This window comes from Sebastes umbrosus, chromosome 14 (assembly GCF_015220745.1).
Source record: "Sebastes umbrosus isolate fSebUmb1 chromosome 14, fSebUmb1.pri, whole genome shotgun sequence".
Lineage (NCBI taxonomy): Eukaryota > Metazoa > Chordata > Actinopteri > Perciformes > Sebastidae > Sebastes > Sebastes umbrosus.
In genome coordinates this window covers 1327501-1340063 of record NC_051282.1, presented here as the reverse complement: position 1 = coordinate 1340063, position 12563 = coordinate 1327501, and the positions used below count along the sequence as shown (strand labels likewise).

The window sequence follows — 12563 nt, the reverse complement described above, 5'->3', positions numbered from 1 at the left end:
TAGCATGCAGTGACTTGGAGTGCTCCATGATTGAATATAGTTTGGAGTTTTAGTTGTGGATTATTACTATTATTTACAAATAACCACACGTTTCTTAACCTTTCTCTGTCTAAAATAAATATAAATGACATTTATAATGAAATGAAATGGCCATTAAAAGGCAAATTCTATGTAGAAAGAAAGAGCTGGCAGCAGCAACAGCAGAAACGCAGCAGAAGCTGGTGTGAACACCCGACGCGTGAATCACGCAGCCACCAAGCCACGCAGCCGCCACGCAGAGGCCACGCGCTCCTGACGTTCCTGGTGTGTCCGGGCTGTAAGCCTTTTAGTTTGTTGAGACTGTTGCTGTCAGAAGCTCTGAAGAAGTGAAGGATCACCATAGCACTGAGACCACAGAGACTCTCTGGCTGTCTGGAGCAGAAGAGGCCATGTCGGACTGGGACAAAGGACTCATCGCTGGTTGGTCAACACAGAAACGACAGAACATAACACACAGTCGTCCTCACACGTTTCCATGATAAAAGTGGATTCCACTGTTTGACTACACAGAGCAATGATTCAAGGACAAACGGGACATGAGCGCTATAGGCTAAACATCTGGCGTGTCCAGTCTATTTCACAGATTCAAAGTACTACAACACCTGATTCCAGGATGGTTTTGGAACATCTCCACCACATTTAATTTGCTCTCTTTTTTTCATCGTTTCTTGTTTTTTGTGAAAGAAAAAAACAAAATAAAGATAACAAAAAGGTTAATCCTACAAAGAGACATTTTTCTCAGCTCTTAAAACTCGCTAAATTCCACTGAACCGAGTCCAATAGTAGTGACACTGGAAGCGATGCATACATGTGTCAGTCCTTGTCTCTGTGACCGATAGAGAGGACGAGGGTGTCGGGGCATGATATGTTGGATTTCATACAGAGTGAACAGACGAGGAGGGAGGCGGGTGGGACCGGCCCCGTCTCCCACGCCTCCACGTTGAAGTCTCTTTGCGACAGTCTCAAAGGAGGGGGGGAGGAGAAGCAGGGGGAGAAAGCCAGGATGTAAACTGGGACGCTGCCGATCCAGCACAGCTTCTCTCATTCCAGCTGGGTCACTGGTCCTTACTGGTTCTCAGCATCTGAGCAAAATGACTGATATGATGTGTCCTCTCAGCTAAAAACAGGGTGTTGGGTGAAGACAACGGCCTTGAACTAAGACTCAGTTCTCAGCAGACTGTCCCATTGGTCACCTTCCATGTTGAGCAAAAAGAAGAATCTTTTCTTGTGAGACTGAAAGTGTTTGACTTGTTGGAGAGATCCGGCCGGCGGTGGGATGCAGCCAGGAGAAGGCTGGAACAACCCTTTTCCCTTTAGACGTGATCGTACGTCAGACGACCTAGCTGAAGCATTCGGAGCCCTTAACCTCGTCTAACCTACAGTCCGATCCAAAGACTTGTTAATTCAATGTAATTGAGTCTAGAACAGAGATATCTCTCAGTGCTGAGACCGGAGGCAACTAGAGTTGGGTAGATTTCCTAGTTTTGCCGGTCTGGTCCGGCTGTACGAGCGTACACCAGTGTGATTTTACGCCGACCTGTTGAGCTGGCATTTTGTCATTATGACGCATTCTGGTTAATTAAAAAGTAGCCGACATCAGCGACCTGTGTCAACTGCGTCGCGGCGCTAAATCCAGCTTCTATGCGTTACTAATAAGCAAAAGAACAATGTGATTAGCATGTTCTATACATAACGGATGTTATATTTTACAGACTAACGGAGCCACTATAGTGTCTGACAGGCCGTGCTCATCTGCTTAGCGGAGCCCGGTGAGTTCGGCATAACATCGGCAACATGATGGAGATCACGGGGAGGCCCGGAACGTCAGCGAGTGTGAGGTCAAGAGAGAAATGGAGAGCGAGCGTGTGGCTGCCGGTGACTATGAAGGTAGCAGTAATGTTAGAACTGGACGTAGCAGTGTGTGAACAGTTTAGACTGACGGTGAATAAATGCTACAACTCCTCGTGCTCCCGTGTCTTTCTTGTCACCTGCTGATTAAAGTGAGGGGGGGTTAGCCCCGAGGTTAGCGACAACAACGGCTCGGTTAAGGTGGGCTGACCTTTAAGGTGGGTGGACCTTTAAGGTGGACCAGCTATTCTCATTTTAGTGGCTCTGAGTTGCAGCTGCTGAGTCAAGTACGACATATAGTGGTAAGATTCGGTATACCGGTCCGGTGTTATGGCTTAATAACAAACCCGTTTGAAAATTTTGACACCGTCGCCACTCTAGTGGCAAGACAAAACGTTAGCCTAGCTCTGTCGAAAACGGGACAAAACACTCCTTTTATTAAATGGTTTGTTTGTAAGAGATTGAAAAGTGTCACCTGGCTTTTTGTTCACTTTGGACGGTGCTCAAACCAGCAGCTCCTCTATGAGGAGACGCTGCGTGTTTTTAGTAAAAAAAATTCCTCCAGCATCCTGCTCTGAGAGCATCTGATTTTTACAGTTTTATTTGACATATTGAGTGAATATATAAAGTTGAATTAGGACAGGTGTGTATTTTAACTTTAGATAAAGACGATGTGGTAGTTTCTCCCTGCTTCTAGCCTTTGAGCTAGGCTAGGCTAGGCTAACCACGTCACGGGTATGGGTGAGATGTACAAGCATATTTAAAGCTGCACGGATCAATATTGGTATTTCAACAATGGATCAAATGTGTAATGAGAGAGGTGCCACTCGTAGTGATGAGCCCACAGAGAGGTGTCGGCTTTAAGAAAGACAGAACACTTGTTACCGTGAGGCCGACTGTCACTTGATGCGATGTACGCTAGCGTGCCAGCCCACTTCCAGCCAGCGTAGTGTCAGCTGAGGTATTAGCAAAGAGGACCGGAACCTACGAGATGATCACACTCAGCATGGAAGGTGACCATTCTCCCAAAACACCACTGCTTTTAAGTAGAACCACACATAGTGAGCACAACTAGGGGGGTCACAAAAAAAGCATATTTCCCATACTCCTTAGAGTGCCGAGGCATGTAGACGGCTTCAGTTTTCTGTTGTATCTGCCGAAAACCAAAACTACATGCAGGAGTAGACTGATGAGTGCTGGAGAATATGTTGGCTTGTGATTTGTCTTGCATGTGTCCGTCTCTTGAAGATTGGATCAGATATGAAGCCCAGAGATGAGTACTGATAATAGTGTCCTCCTGTACAAATGAAAGGCTTCAGTGTAGATCTGGACCAGATGTGGGGAGAAGTGTAGGAACGGACCGGTGCTGGTATCTGGCAGCGAGTTCTTACCGAAGAAAGGGTTTCAAAAAACACTTTGGGGGTCATTATGACACATAAAAAAAAGAAAAGAGGGACTGAGATACATGTTGAGGGAGGAGGGGGATAGATAATAACGGCCGTGCATCTCAGCTGTGCACGTGTTAAAGTCCCAATGGATCCAAGAGGGGAAAGGAGGTTTTGTCTGTTAGCGGGACAAGAGTCTGGACGGATACGAGAGCGTTGGACCGTTCGTAGAGTGATGAGCTCAACGGGGCAGGATGAGGAACAACAGGAGGCAGTGCCAGCACAGCACTGGTTTTGGTATATTGGTTTTGGCTGCAGTTGGTGCGTCAGTCGGGGGTCGAAGGGCAGGGCGGGGGGGGGTGGGGGGTGGGGGGGGCCAAGGGGCTCCACTGGGAGAGGATTGGGATCTCTTGTCATGCGGGGGCGGGGACATCGAAGAGGTCTTCGTGAGGTCTTCGTCTTAACTGCCGTAATGCATGGTGTTGCTGGGGATGACCATGGGTGAGGCCATGGAGATGGCGGCGCCCCCCATGGTGAACTGGTTGGTGACGGGGTAGTAAGTACCGCTGCTGCTGGGACCTGACTGGCCCGTAGTGGCTCCTGGAGGGACAAACAAAGCATCACATTCAACATTCCCACATTGTGGATTTCTATAAGGCAACACAATATAAACGATCGATTCACCTACAGTATGCATCGCTAGTTTTTGTTTACGATTTCCAAATCGTTCTTATAATGCCAGAATCAATATAAACTGGGAAAAAAAGGTTTGGAAACTTGTGTTTGGTCGATTATTTCTCTGCTGTTCTAATGCTAATGGTCATTGTATTTTACATCGTTGAAAAGCCTGTTTATTTACCTTCACAATGATGTCCAACTTGTAAGGATCATGCATTTGTGGGATGAGCAGCACAGCTGATTATGTGGGTAGCGCCCAAGAAAGAGTTGCCAAAATGCTCTGTCAATGGTAAACAGTGTATTCTCCTGTTGGTATTGACTCTTGTTTTGAGTTGTTTGGTGGATTGGATGATTGAACTCTCTATCAGTAACAAGGAACAAACAAGACATATTGGCTATTTTACACTTTATTCATTTAATACACCGTCAGGAGCCTCAGTAGCGGTGGAAGATCCATACGCAGCCATGGGATCGCCACTGGCTGCAGAATCTCATCCTGATATCTCACTGCATTGAGATGGCCTTCAATGATGACAAGCCTTGTTTTACCATCCAACTTTCACAGACAGAACCTGGACTCATCACTGAACATGACATTCCCCCACATGTTCAGGTTCCATTGTCTGTGTTGTCGACAACAGCGCAAACGGGCCTGACTGTGAAGGGCAGTCATTGCAGGCTTCCTGGTAGCCTTATGAGAATACACTGTTTACCATTGGCAGAGCATTTTGGCAACTCTTTCTTGGGCGCTACCCACATAATCAGCTGTGCTGCTCATCCCACAAATGCATGATCCTTACAAGTTGGACATCATTGTGAAGGTAAATAAACAGGCTTTCCAACGATGTAAAATACAATGACCATTAGCATTGTAACAACAGAGAAATAATCCACCAAACACAAGTTTCCGAAATTTTTTCCCAGTTAATTTGCTTCATCTGAGACCTTGTGGAGGTAGAAGGAAGTTACAGCTTTTATTGTGGTAGTGTGAGTAACGTGACGTCATATCTGTTCCGCATCCGTCAACCAAAACAAACCGCAGAAAGTATAAACCATTGGAGGGTCAGTGTGTATACGACCTGCACCCTCACATGTTAAATCCAGCGTGGTAAACACTACACATCCAGTAAAGGATGGAAACACTTTGGGTTTCACACATTGACAGGAAAAGCAGAGCTAGACAGAGCAGAGCTAAAGCTGAATGCTAACTCTGCCACGGACAGGAAACGTTATGGTATGGCGGTAACGTGGCGGTGGAGCCGGCCGTCGCTCTCGTCTCTGTGGTCAAATTGGCCGACGCTACAACTCTAGAGCACCCATATACTGACATTTATGTTCTCTGCATTGAAACGGCCCCGATGGAGCTGACCATGGATGGATAAAGAGAACGGAGCTAACGGGAGAGCTAGAGACCACCTTGGAGAAGTTAGAGGAAGTAGACACGTGGGACTACGTCCGCTTTTCAAAATAAGGTGTTAACTGAGGGAACTGTATATACAAAATACATCTATGGAAATAAGATTGATGGATTATATTCACCAGAAGTATAAAAGATTACATGTCTTTATAAATTAAAAATAAAATACCACTAATCTGTGAGGGAAATGTCTTTACTCTTTGATTTTTTTGAGTTGCTGGATAAAATTAAAAAGTAAAAGTCCCTATAAGTGTATGCTTCAACTTTTTCCCATGGTCTAGTGTTAAAAAAGTTAACAAAAATCGCAATAAATCGTAATAAAAAAATCAGCAACCGAGTACGGTGACGGTATAGAATGGGGAGATACTGTAGGTGAACCGTCCCGGCTCTACAACACAACCTGATGTGTTTCTGAACGCTGGTGTTTCTATAAAGAGACAGGTGGACGTACCCTGGACAATTCCTGTGCTCATGATGGAGCCCATCCTGGAGTGGGTGTGGTTTACAATTCCGGTGTTCACTGTGACCAATCAGAGAGGAGAGCACGGTTTATTACAGATTATTATCCTGTTGCTTCCTGTTAGTATCTGTAAAACACTAGGTGGATGGACATAAGAGCATAAGAGCCCCTCCACACACAATCTGTTGCATCAGCCAAGTTACTCACAAGAGTAGTACAACTGTCAGACAACCAATCGGATGGCAGACAGACTGTCTAAAACACTTTTACATGTATGTGTGCTCGCTACTGAAACATCTGAAACAGCTGAAACACTGGTGAAGCTGTTAACATGGAAAAGCAGAAAGAGGTTGAAGTGTTAAGTGCTGTGGAAATATCAGTTGAAGCTAGACTGTATATAAAGATGGACAACATGACAGCTACCCAAAGTGTAGCCAAAACATTTGGATGGCCCCCTGGTGGCTGGCTGCAGTATAGCTCATAAGGCCCGCCCCCTCCATGTTAGTGGATGGGACACGGGACAAACTAAAGAGTCAGAGGACACGTTAAATAATCTTTCCTAAAGATGGTTTCTGTCATTTTAGGTCGTTCTGATCACGCTGATGTTTGTTCAAGTTTTGCTTTTTCTGATCAGTTTGGTTTTAATGAGTTAGTTGATGCTATAAAAAGGAAGCGAGACGTCATGATTGACAGCTGTGATTGACAGCTGCTCTGAGTGAAGTTGTATGTTACTAGAGAGGAGATGTCACTTTAACTTTAATAACCGTCACCAGTCTGTGTGATAGATAATAATAATAAAACTCAGGAAAAAAAAGTTTGGAAATTTGTGTTTGGTGGATTATTTCTCTGTTACAATACTAATTGTCATTGTATTTTACATTGCTGGAAAGCCTGTTTATTTACCTTCACAATGATGTCCAACTTGTAAGGATCATGCATTTGTGGGTAGCGCCCAAATAAAATTTGCCCAAATTTTCAAATTTGTGTTACCAGGTTGGTGACCAGCATGAGGAGGAGGTGCCAGGTTGTTGTGGCTGCGTATGGATCTTCCACCGCTACTGAGGCTCCTGACGGTGTATTAAATTGATAAAGTGTAAAATAGCCAATATGTCTTGTTTGTTCCTTGTTACTGATAGAGAGTTCAATCATCCAATCCACCAAACAACTCAAAACAAGAGTCAGTACCAACAGGAGAATACAGTTTACCATTGGCAGAGCATTTTGGCAAACTTTTCTTAGGCGCTCCCCACATAATCAGCTGTGCTGCTCATCCCACAAATGCATGATCCTTACAAGTTGGACATCATTGTGAAGGTAAATAAACAGGCTTTCCAACGCTTTCCAACGATGTAAAATACAATGACCATTAGCATTGTAACAACAGAGAAATAATCCACCAAACTAACTTCTTTTTCCGAGTTTATATATAGATAATAGAACACGTGTCAGTCTGATCATAAATGTATTTATAGAGATATTATGGTAAGTTGTTGTGTCTTTCTACCCAAACAGCTACCGTGGTGCTAACGTAGCAGCAAGGCAGCTCACGCTAACAAGCTGCTGCTGTGCTCGGCTCGTAATTGGCTCATGCGGGTGTGTGTGTGTGTGGGTATTGAATTGGTATTTAGAATAGTGGGATTTCACTGGTATTGGTATCAACTACTAGATTTCTGGCATGGTGACATCCCTCATTATGAACACCATCAACTACAGGGTTTAGAGTTACACAAAGGTATTGTGAAATTGTTGATTAGTAACATATATCATATTTTACACTTACTAATCCGACATTCTAAACATCAAGTTAAAGCTCATCTCCTGTCCCTCAAAGGCTGTAAAACACTTCACCACATCGCCTATCATGAGCTCACATACTGTAGGTAATCATCACACAGGCATCATTCAGTAACAAAGATCCCACAGAACAGATGTTTCAGCCTTGTGGTGGGGAAATATTTAGCTTTATCTGTCACTGGAGACCAGAACATCAACCATCATCATGATCAAACCAGCTGTTTTCAAAAGAGTCTGCAACGTCATGCTGCGCTGCAGACTCGGTGTTGCTCTACTGTGTGTTCCCCGCTACATTAAGTACCATGAGATGTTGAGAAGTCAGGAGGAGTGCAATTCGTACCCAGGGGGATGAGGTTGTTGTGAGACACCGACGGGCCGCTGCCAATGACTGTGCTGAGGTCATAAGCTGCAGGCATCCCTGGAAGGGAGAGACACACAACAAACCAATCAACACGTAATACAAAGAAATCATCACATTCAGCTTCCTCATTAGATACAGCTCTTCTCAGCCAAGCCTCCAAGAAGAGCGCCGGTCGTCGATCCAGACTTTCGTAGTGACCAAACAGCGGTACTACAACTTCTGTGTCCGTCACGTGACGCCATTGGGCCCAAAAAGACTTTTCTCCATTGACTTACATTGGGAAAGAGACGTCTGTAACTCAGCGGATAATTCTTTTTGAGGTAATTCAACTCGCCAGTAAGAACACTCTAATAGTCTTTATTTAAATCAGTCCTAAAAGTTGTAAAATGCACTAATAGCTGAATCCAGAGTTATTTCCCTTCCTCCATTCATGTGACATGTGTGGGTCAACAGCAGCGTAGGGCCTGGTGACACCATGTGACTGGGTCAACAGCAGCATAGGGCCTGGTGACACCATGTGACTGGGTCAACAGCAGCGTAGGGCCTGGTGACACCATGTGACTGGGTCAACAGCAGCGTAGGGCCTGGTGACACCATGTGACTGGGTCAACAGCAGCGTAGGGCCTGGTGACACCATGTGACTGGGTCAACAGCAGCATAGGGCCTGGTGACACCATGTGACTGGGTAAACAGCAGCGTAGGGCCTGGTGACACCATGTGACTGGGTCAACAGCAGCAAAGGGCCTGGTGACACCATGTGACTGGGTCAACAGCAGCATAGGGCCTGGTGACACCATGTGACTGGGTCAACAGCAGCATAGGGCCTGGTGATGGTGACTGGGTCAACAGCAGTGACAACAACGGGGCGGGGGCAACCTCTGCACAAAAAAATGATGATGCACGCATGTCTCCACAGTGAATAAGGATCAAAACACATGAGAAAAGTCTTGATGAATGGATGTAAATGGATGCCGCATTTAACAACAGCAAAACTATATCACAACATCTGTTTACAGAAAGTTGTATCTAGTGAAGCCCGTCTGTTAAACAGTGTTGGCCGCGGTCGGAGGACGCGGGGGAGACCGTAGCTTTGGTCTCCAGGACCGGAGTCTCTGCTGTACTCTGCTCCTCTGCCTGCCTGCTTGCCTTCACTCAGCTCGCTCCACTCTCACGTGCATGCGCGCACACTCCACACTGCAGAAGACTTCGTAGCTCTGAGAATATCTAGTGAATGTACAGTGGACGTTTGTGTAGAAATAACTGCTGCAGCTCCTCCAGACCAACAGAGGTTTCCCGTGTCTTGTGAAGTGACGGGGCTCCGCAGAGAGAAATGTTATCGTCTCTGACCAAAACTCCGGTGTCTCCCCTGTTCCCTCCGGCCGCGGTCGGGAGGCTGAGGCAGGAAAAGCCAACACTAGGATCAGCATTGATTCATGGAGAGACCTTCGTCTGGTCAGCTAACATTACTGCCAAGCAGCTGAAATATAGAGTGATATTGTGCTTTTAGCTGACGTGTGTCGCCTCACTGTTTTGAGCGATGCTCGTTCATGTCTATGTAGAGCGAGCACAAACGCGAGCCCGACGCTGACTTTAGTTGACTTAACAGCCACAGGTGTTGCTGTTAACAAGACATTTCTGATTCTTACAAACAGTCCCTTTAAATCATTATGTCCTAAAAGTAGTAAAATGAACTAACAGCTGAATCCAGAGTTATTTTCCTCGCCATAATGAACGGTCATCAGACCCACGGGACTGCACCGCCCTGCAGGCTCATCTGACATATCAGGTTCCGACAGCTTCCTGCTAGCTATATGGGCTGTAATAATGGATATATTGGCTGTAATTCATCACTGTTATTATCTTCTAATACACCCATGGGCTGTATGCTGTCAGCCAGTACTGTGGTGGACGTATTAACGTCTCTGTTCCTAAACAACCGGCTATCGGCCAGTAGCTAGTAGTGCTAGTAGCATGACATCAACAGGATTTAATGGAGTTGTAGGCTATTTAGTAACATACAGAGCAAAAGACCAGGACACATACTCTTCTACATCCATGGTCAGTGGTCTATTGGACCCTCTTCTACATCCATGGTCAGTGGTCTATTGGACCCTCTCCTACATCCATGGTCAGTGGTCTATTATATATATGTAAGTAAGTAAATAGTTATAATAGTGTGCATATTTAAAATATTGTTATCTAATTGTTCAACAGGACATTTCAGTAGAGACATTAAATATGACAACAGAATAGAAATAATTTTGTTTCACTTTTGTACGCCTCTTTGTAGGTGGACGTTTTTACTGGCGTCTGGTAGTCACCTTCAGTCCAAAATGGTGGAAGCGTAGCTCTGCTACTGGAACCAACAACTGACTTTCACTTCTTATCAATATACGTTCTTTGCCTATGCTCACAATTTCCCAAACACATACATACTTTGCTAAAACCTTAATATCTAAAACACGAGTGGTGCGCCTGCACACGCGTTACACTGTTTATGCAGAAGTGTTTTAGATAGTAATGTAAATAAGTCTTAAATACGACTGGATGAATGAGACTTGGATTACACTGCACAACATGTGTGACGGTCTGGAAACGGATGTGTTGATACAGATTTGCTGTTGTTAAACGCGGCCTCCATTGACTTCAATTCATCAAGACTTTTCTCTGTTTTTTGACTCTTCGTTCACCGTGGAGGTCTGAGAGAATTCAAGGTAACACGGGGTGAGTAACAGATACAAATGGTCATTTTATGGGGGAAGTATTCCTTTAAGACCTGAGAGACTTTGTGTGTCTCTAAGATCTCTGCCAATGGACCTAGTTTGTTGAGTTCTTACCTGAAAGCGCCCTTCCTTTCTGGTTCACTAATGTTGTTGTTTACCAGTGTAAAAGGTATCTGTTTATAAACTCAGAAAAAAAGTTGGGAAACTTGTGTTTGGTGGATTATTTCTCTGTTGTTACAATGCTAACTGGCATTGTATTTTACATCGTTGGAAAGCCTATTTATTTACCTTCACAATGATGTCCAACTTGTAAGGATCATGCATTTGTGGGATGAGCAGCACAGCTGATTATGTGGGTAGCGCCCAAGTAACACACTTTATTCATTTAATACACTGTCAGGAGCCTCAGTAGTGGGTGGAAGAAGCGGGGGTCAGCCAGCGTGGTTGTGTGTTCCCTCAATGATGTCACTAACAAAACAAGGCTTGTCATCATTGAAGGCCATCTCAATGCAGTGAGATATCGGGATGAGATTCTGCAGCCAGTGGCGATCCCATAGCTCCACAATCTGGGACCTAACTTCATCCTCCAAGATGACAACGCTCGCCCCCACAGAGCCAGGGTTATCACAGACTACCTCCACAATGTGGGAGTAGAGAGAATGGAACGGCCTGCCAAGAGTCCACACCTCAACCCAATTCAACACTTGTGGGATCAGCTTGGGCGTGCTGTACGTGTTAGAGTGACCAACACAACCACGCTGGCTGACCTACAACGAATCCTGGTTGAGGAATGGAACGCCATCCCACAGCAACGTGTGACCAGGTTGGTGACCAGCATGAGGAGGAGGTGCCAGGCTGTTGTGGCTGCGTATGGATCTTCCACCGATACTGAGGCTCCTGACGGTGTATTAAATGAATAAAGTGTAAAATAGCCAATATGTCTTGTTTGTTCCTTGTTACTGATAGAGAGTTCAATCATCCAATCCACCAAACAACTCAAAACAAGAGTCAACACCAACAGGAGAATACACTGTTTACCATTGGCAGAGCATTTTGGCAAATATTTCTTGGGCGCTACCCACATAATCAGCTGTGCTGCTCATCCCACAAATGCATGATCCTTATAAGTTGGACATCATTGTGAAGGTAAATAAACAGTCTTTCCAACCATGTAAAATACAATGACCATTAGCATTGGAACAACAGAGAAATAATCCACCAAACACAAGTTTCAAAACTTGTTTTTCTGAGTTTATAATGTCCTACTCTATACCCCTGGAAAGTGAACCAACTCCTACATGTGTTGAATACTCTGCATTCTGAAGCTGGGTGCCCCTTGTAAACACATGGAGGACTGGGTTCATCTACCAGTGTTTCTGTATGTTCACCTGATACAGGCATCCCCTGATTCATGCTGTAGGCCGACCCCGTGTTCCACATGTTCTCGGACGGGGAGGTGTAGTGTGAGCCAGGAGGGGGGTTGGGGGTGGTGCCTGTGTACCTGTAAATAGAGACACGCACACGTTTAACATCGGAGAGACAGACAGCGCTCCTGTCTCACATGTTTAAACGGGGCCGGCCACATCCAGGTAGTGTTACTGGGGTCAAGAGACCAACGCACCTGAAAAAGGGGTTCTTCAAGTCCAGGAGGTTGCTGGACTTTGATCCTGTCTGGTCCACCTGGGCAACAATACTGATGTCGTAGCTTTGTCTGTTGAGAAGGAGATCAGCTTTGTATTAGATGACACGACGCGTCTCATAATGTTTACATATTATTATTAATACTGTGATTTATTTTTGCTTTTATTGTTTATTTGTACTTTTTCTTTCCATGTATGTGAGAAAGGCTGACGCGGTG

General features: G+C 45.1%; 1 protein-coding gene across 4 annotated transcripts in view; it reads right to left on the bottom strand.

The window, feature by feature from the left end:
* Nucleotides 1–585: 585 nt before the first annotated feature.
* The window catches only part of carm1 (coactivator-associated arginine methyltransferase 1), a 42375-nt gene continuing 30397 nt past the window's right edge, over nt 586–12563 (bottom strand). Inside the window, exons 12-16 of one of the 4 annotated variants that reach the window (XM_037791204.1) lie at nt 12327–12416; nt 12094–12206; nt 7923–8039; nt 5819–5887; nt 586–3872 (exon numbers count right to left, since the gene is read on the bottom strand). In XM_037791204.1, coding sequence (XP_037647132.1) covers nt 3733–3872; nt 5819–5887; nt 7923–8039; nt 12094–12206; nt 12327–12416 — 529 coding nt within the window. In that variant the 3' untranslated portion in view covers nt 586–3732. The remainder of the gene's footprint in view (nt 3873–5818; nt 5888–7922; nt 8040–12093; nt 12207–12326; nt 12417–12563) is intronic. The other 3 variants (XM_037791205.1, XM_037791206.1, XM_037791207.1) reach the window with 3 other exon arrangements.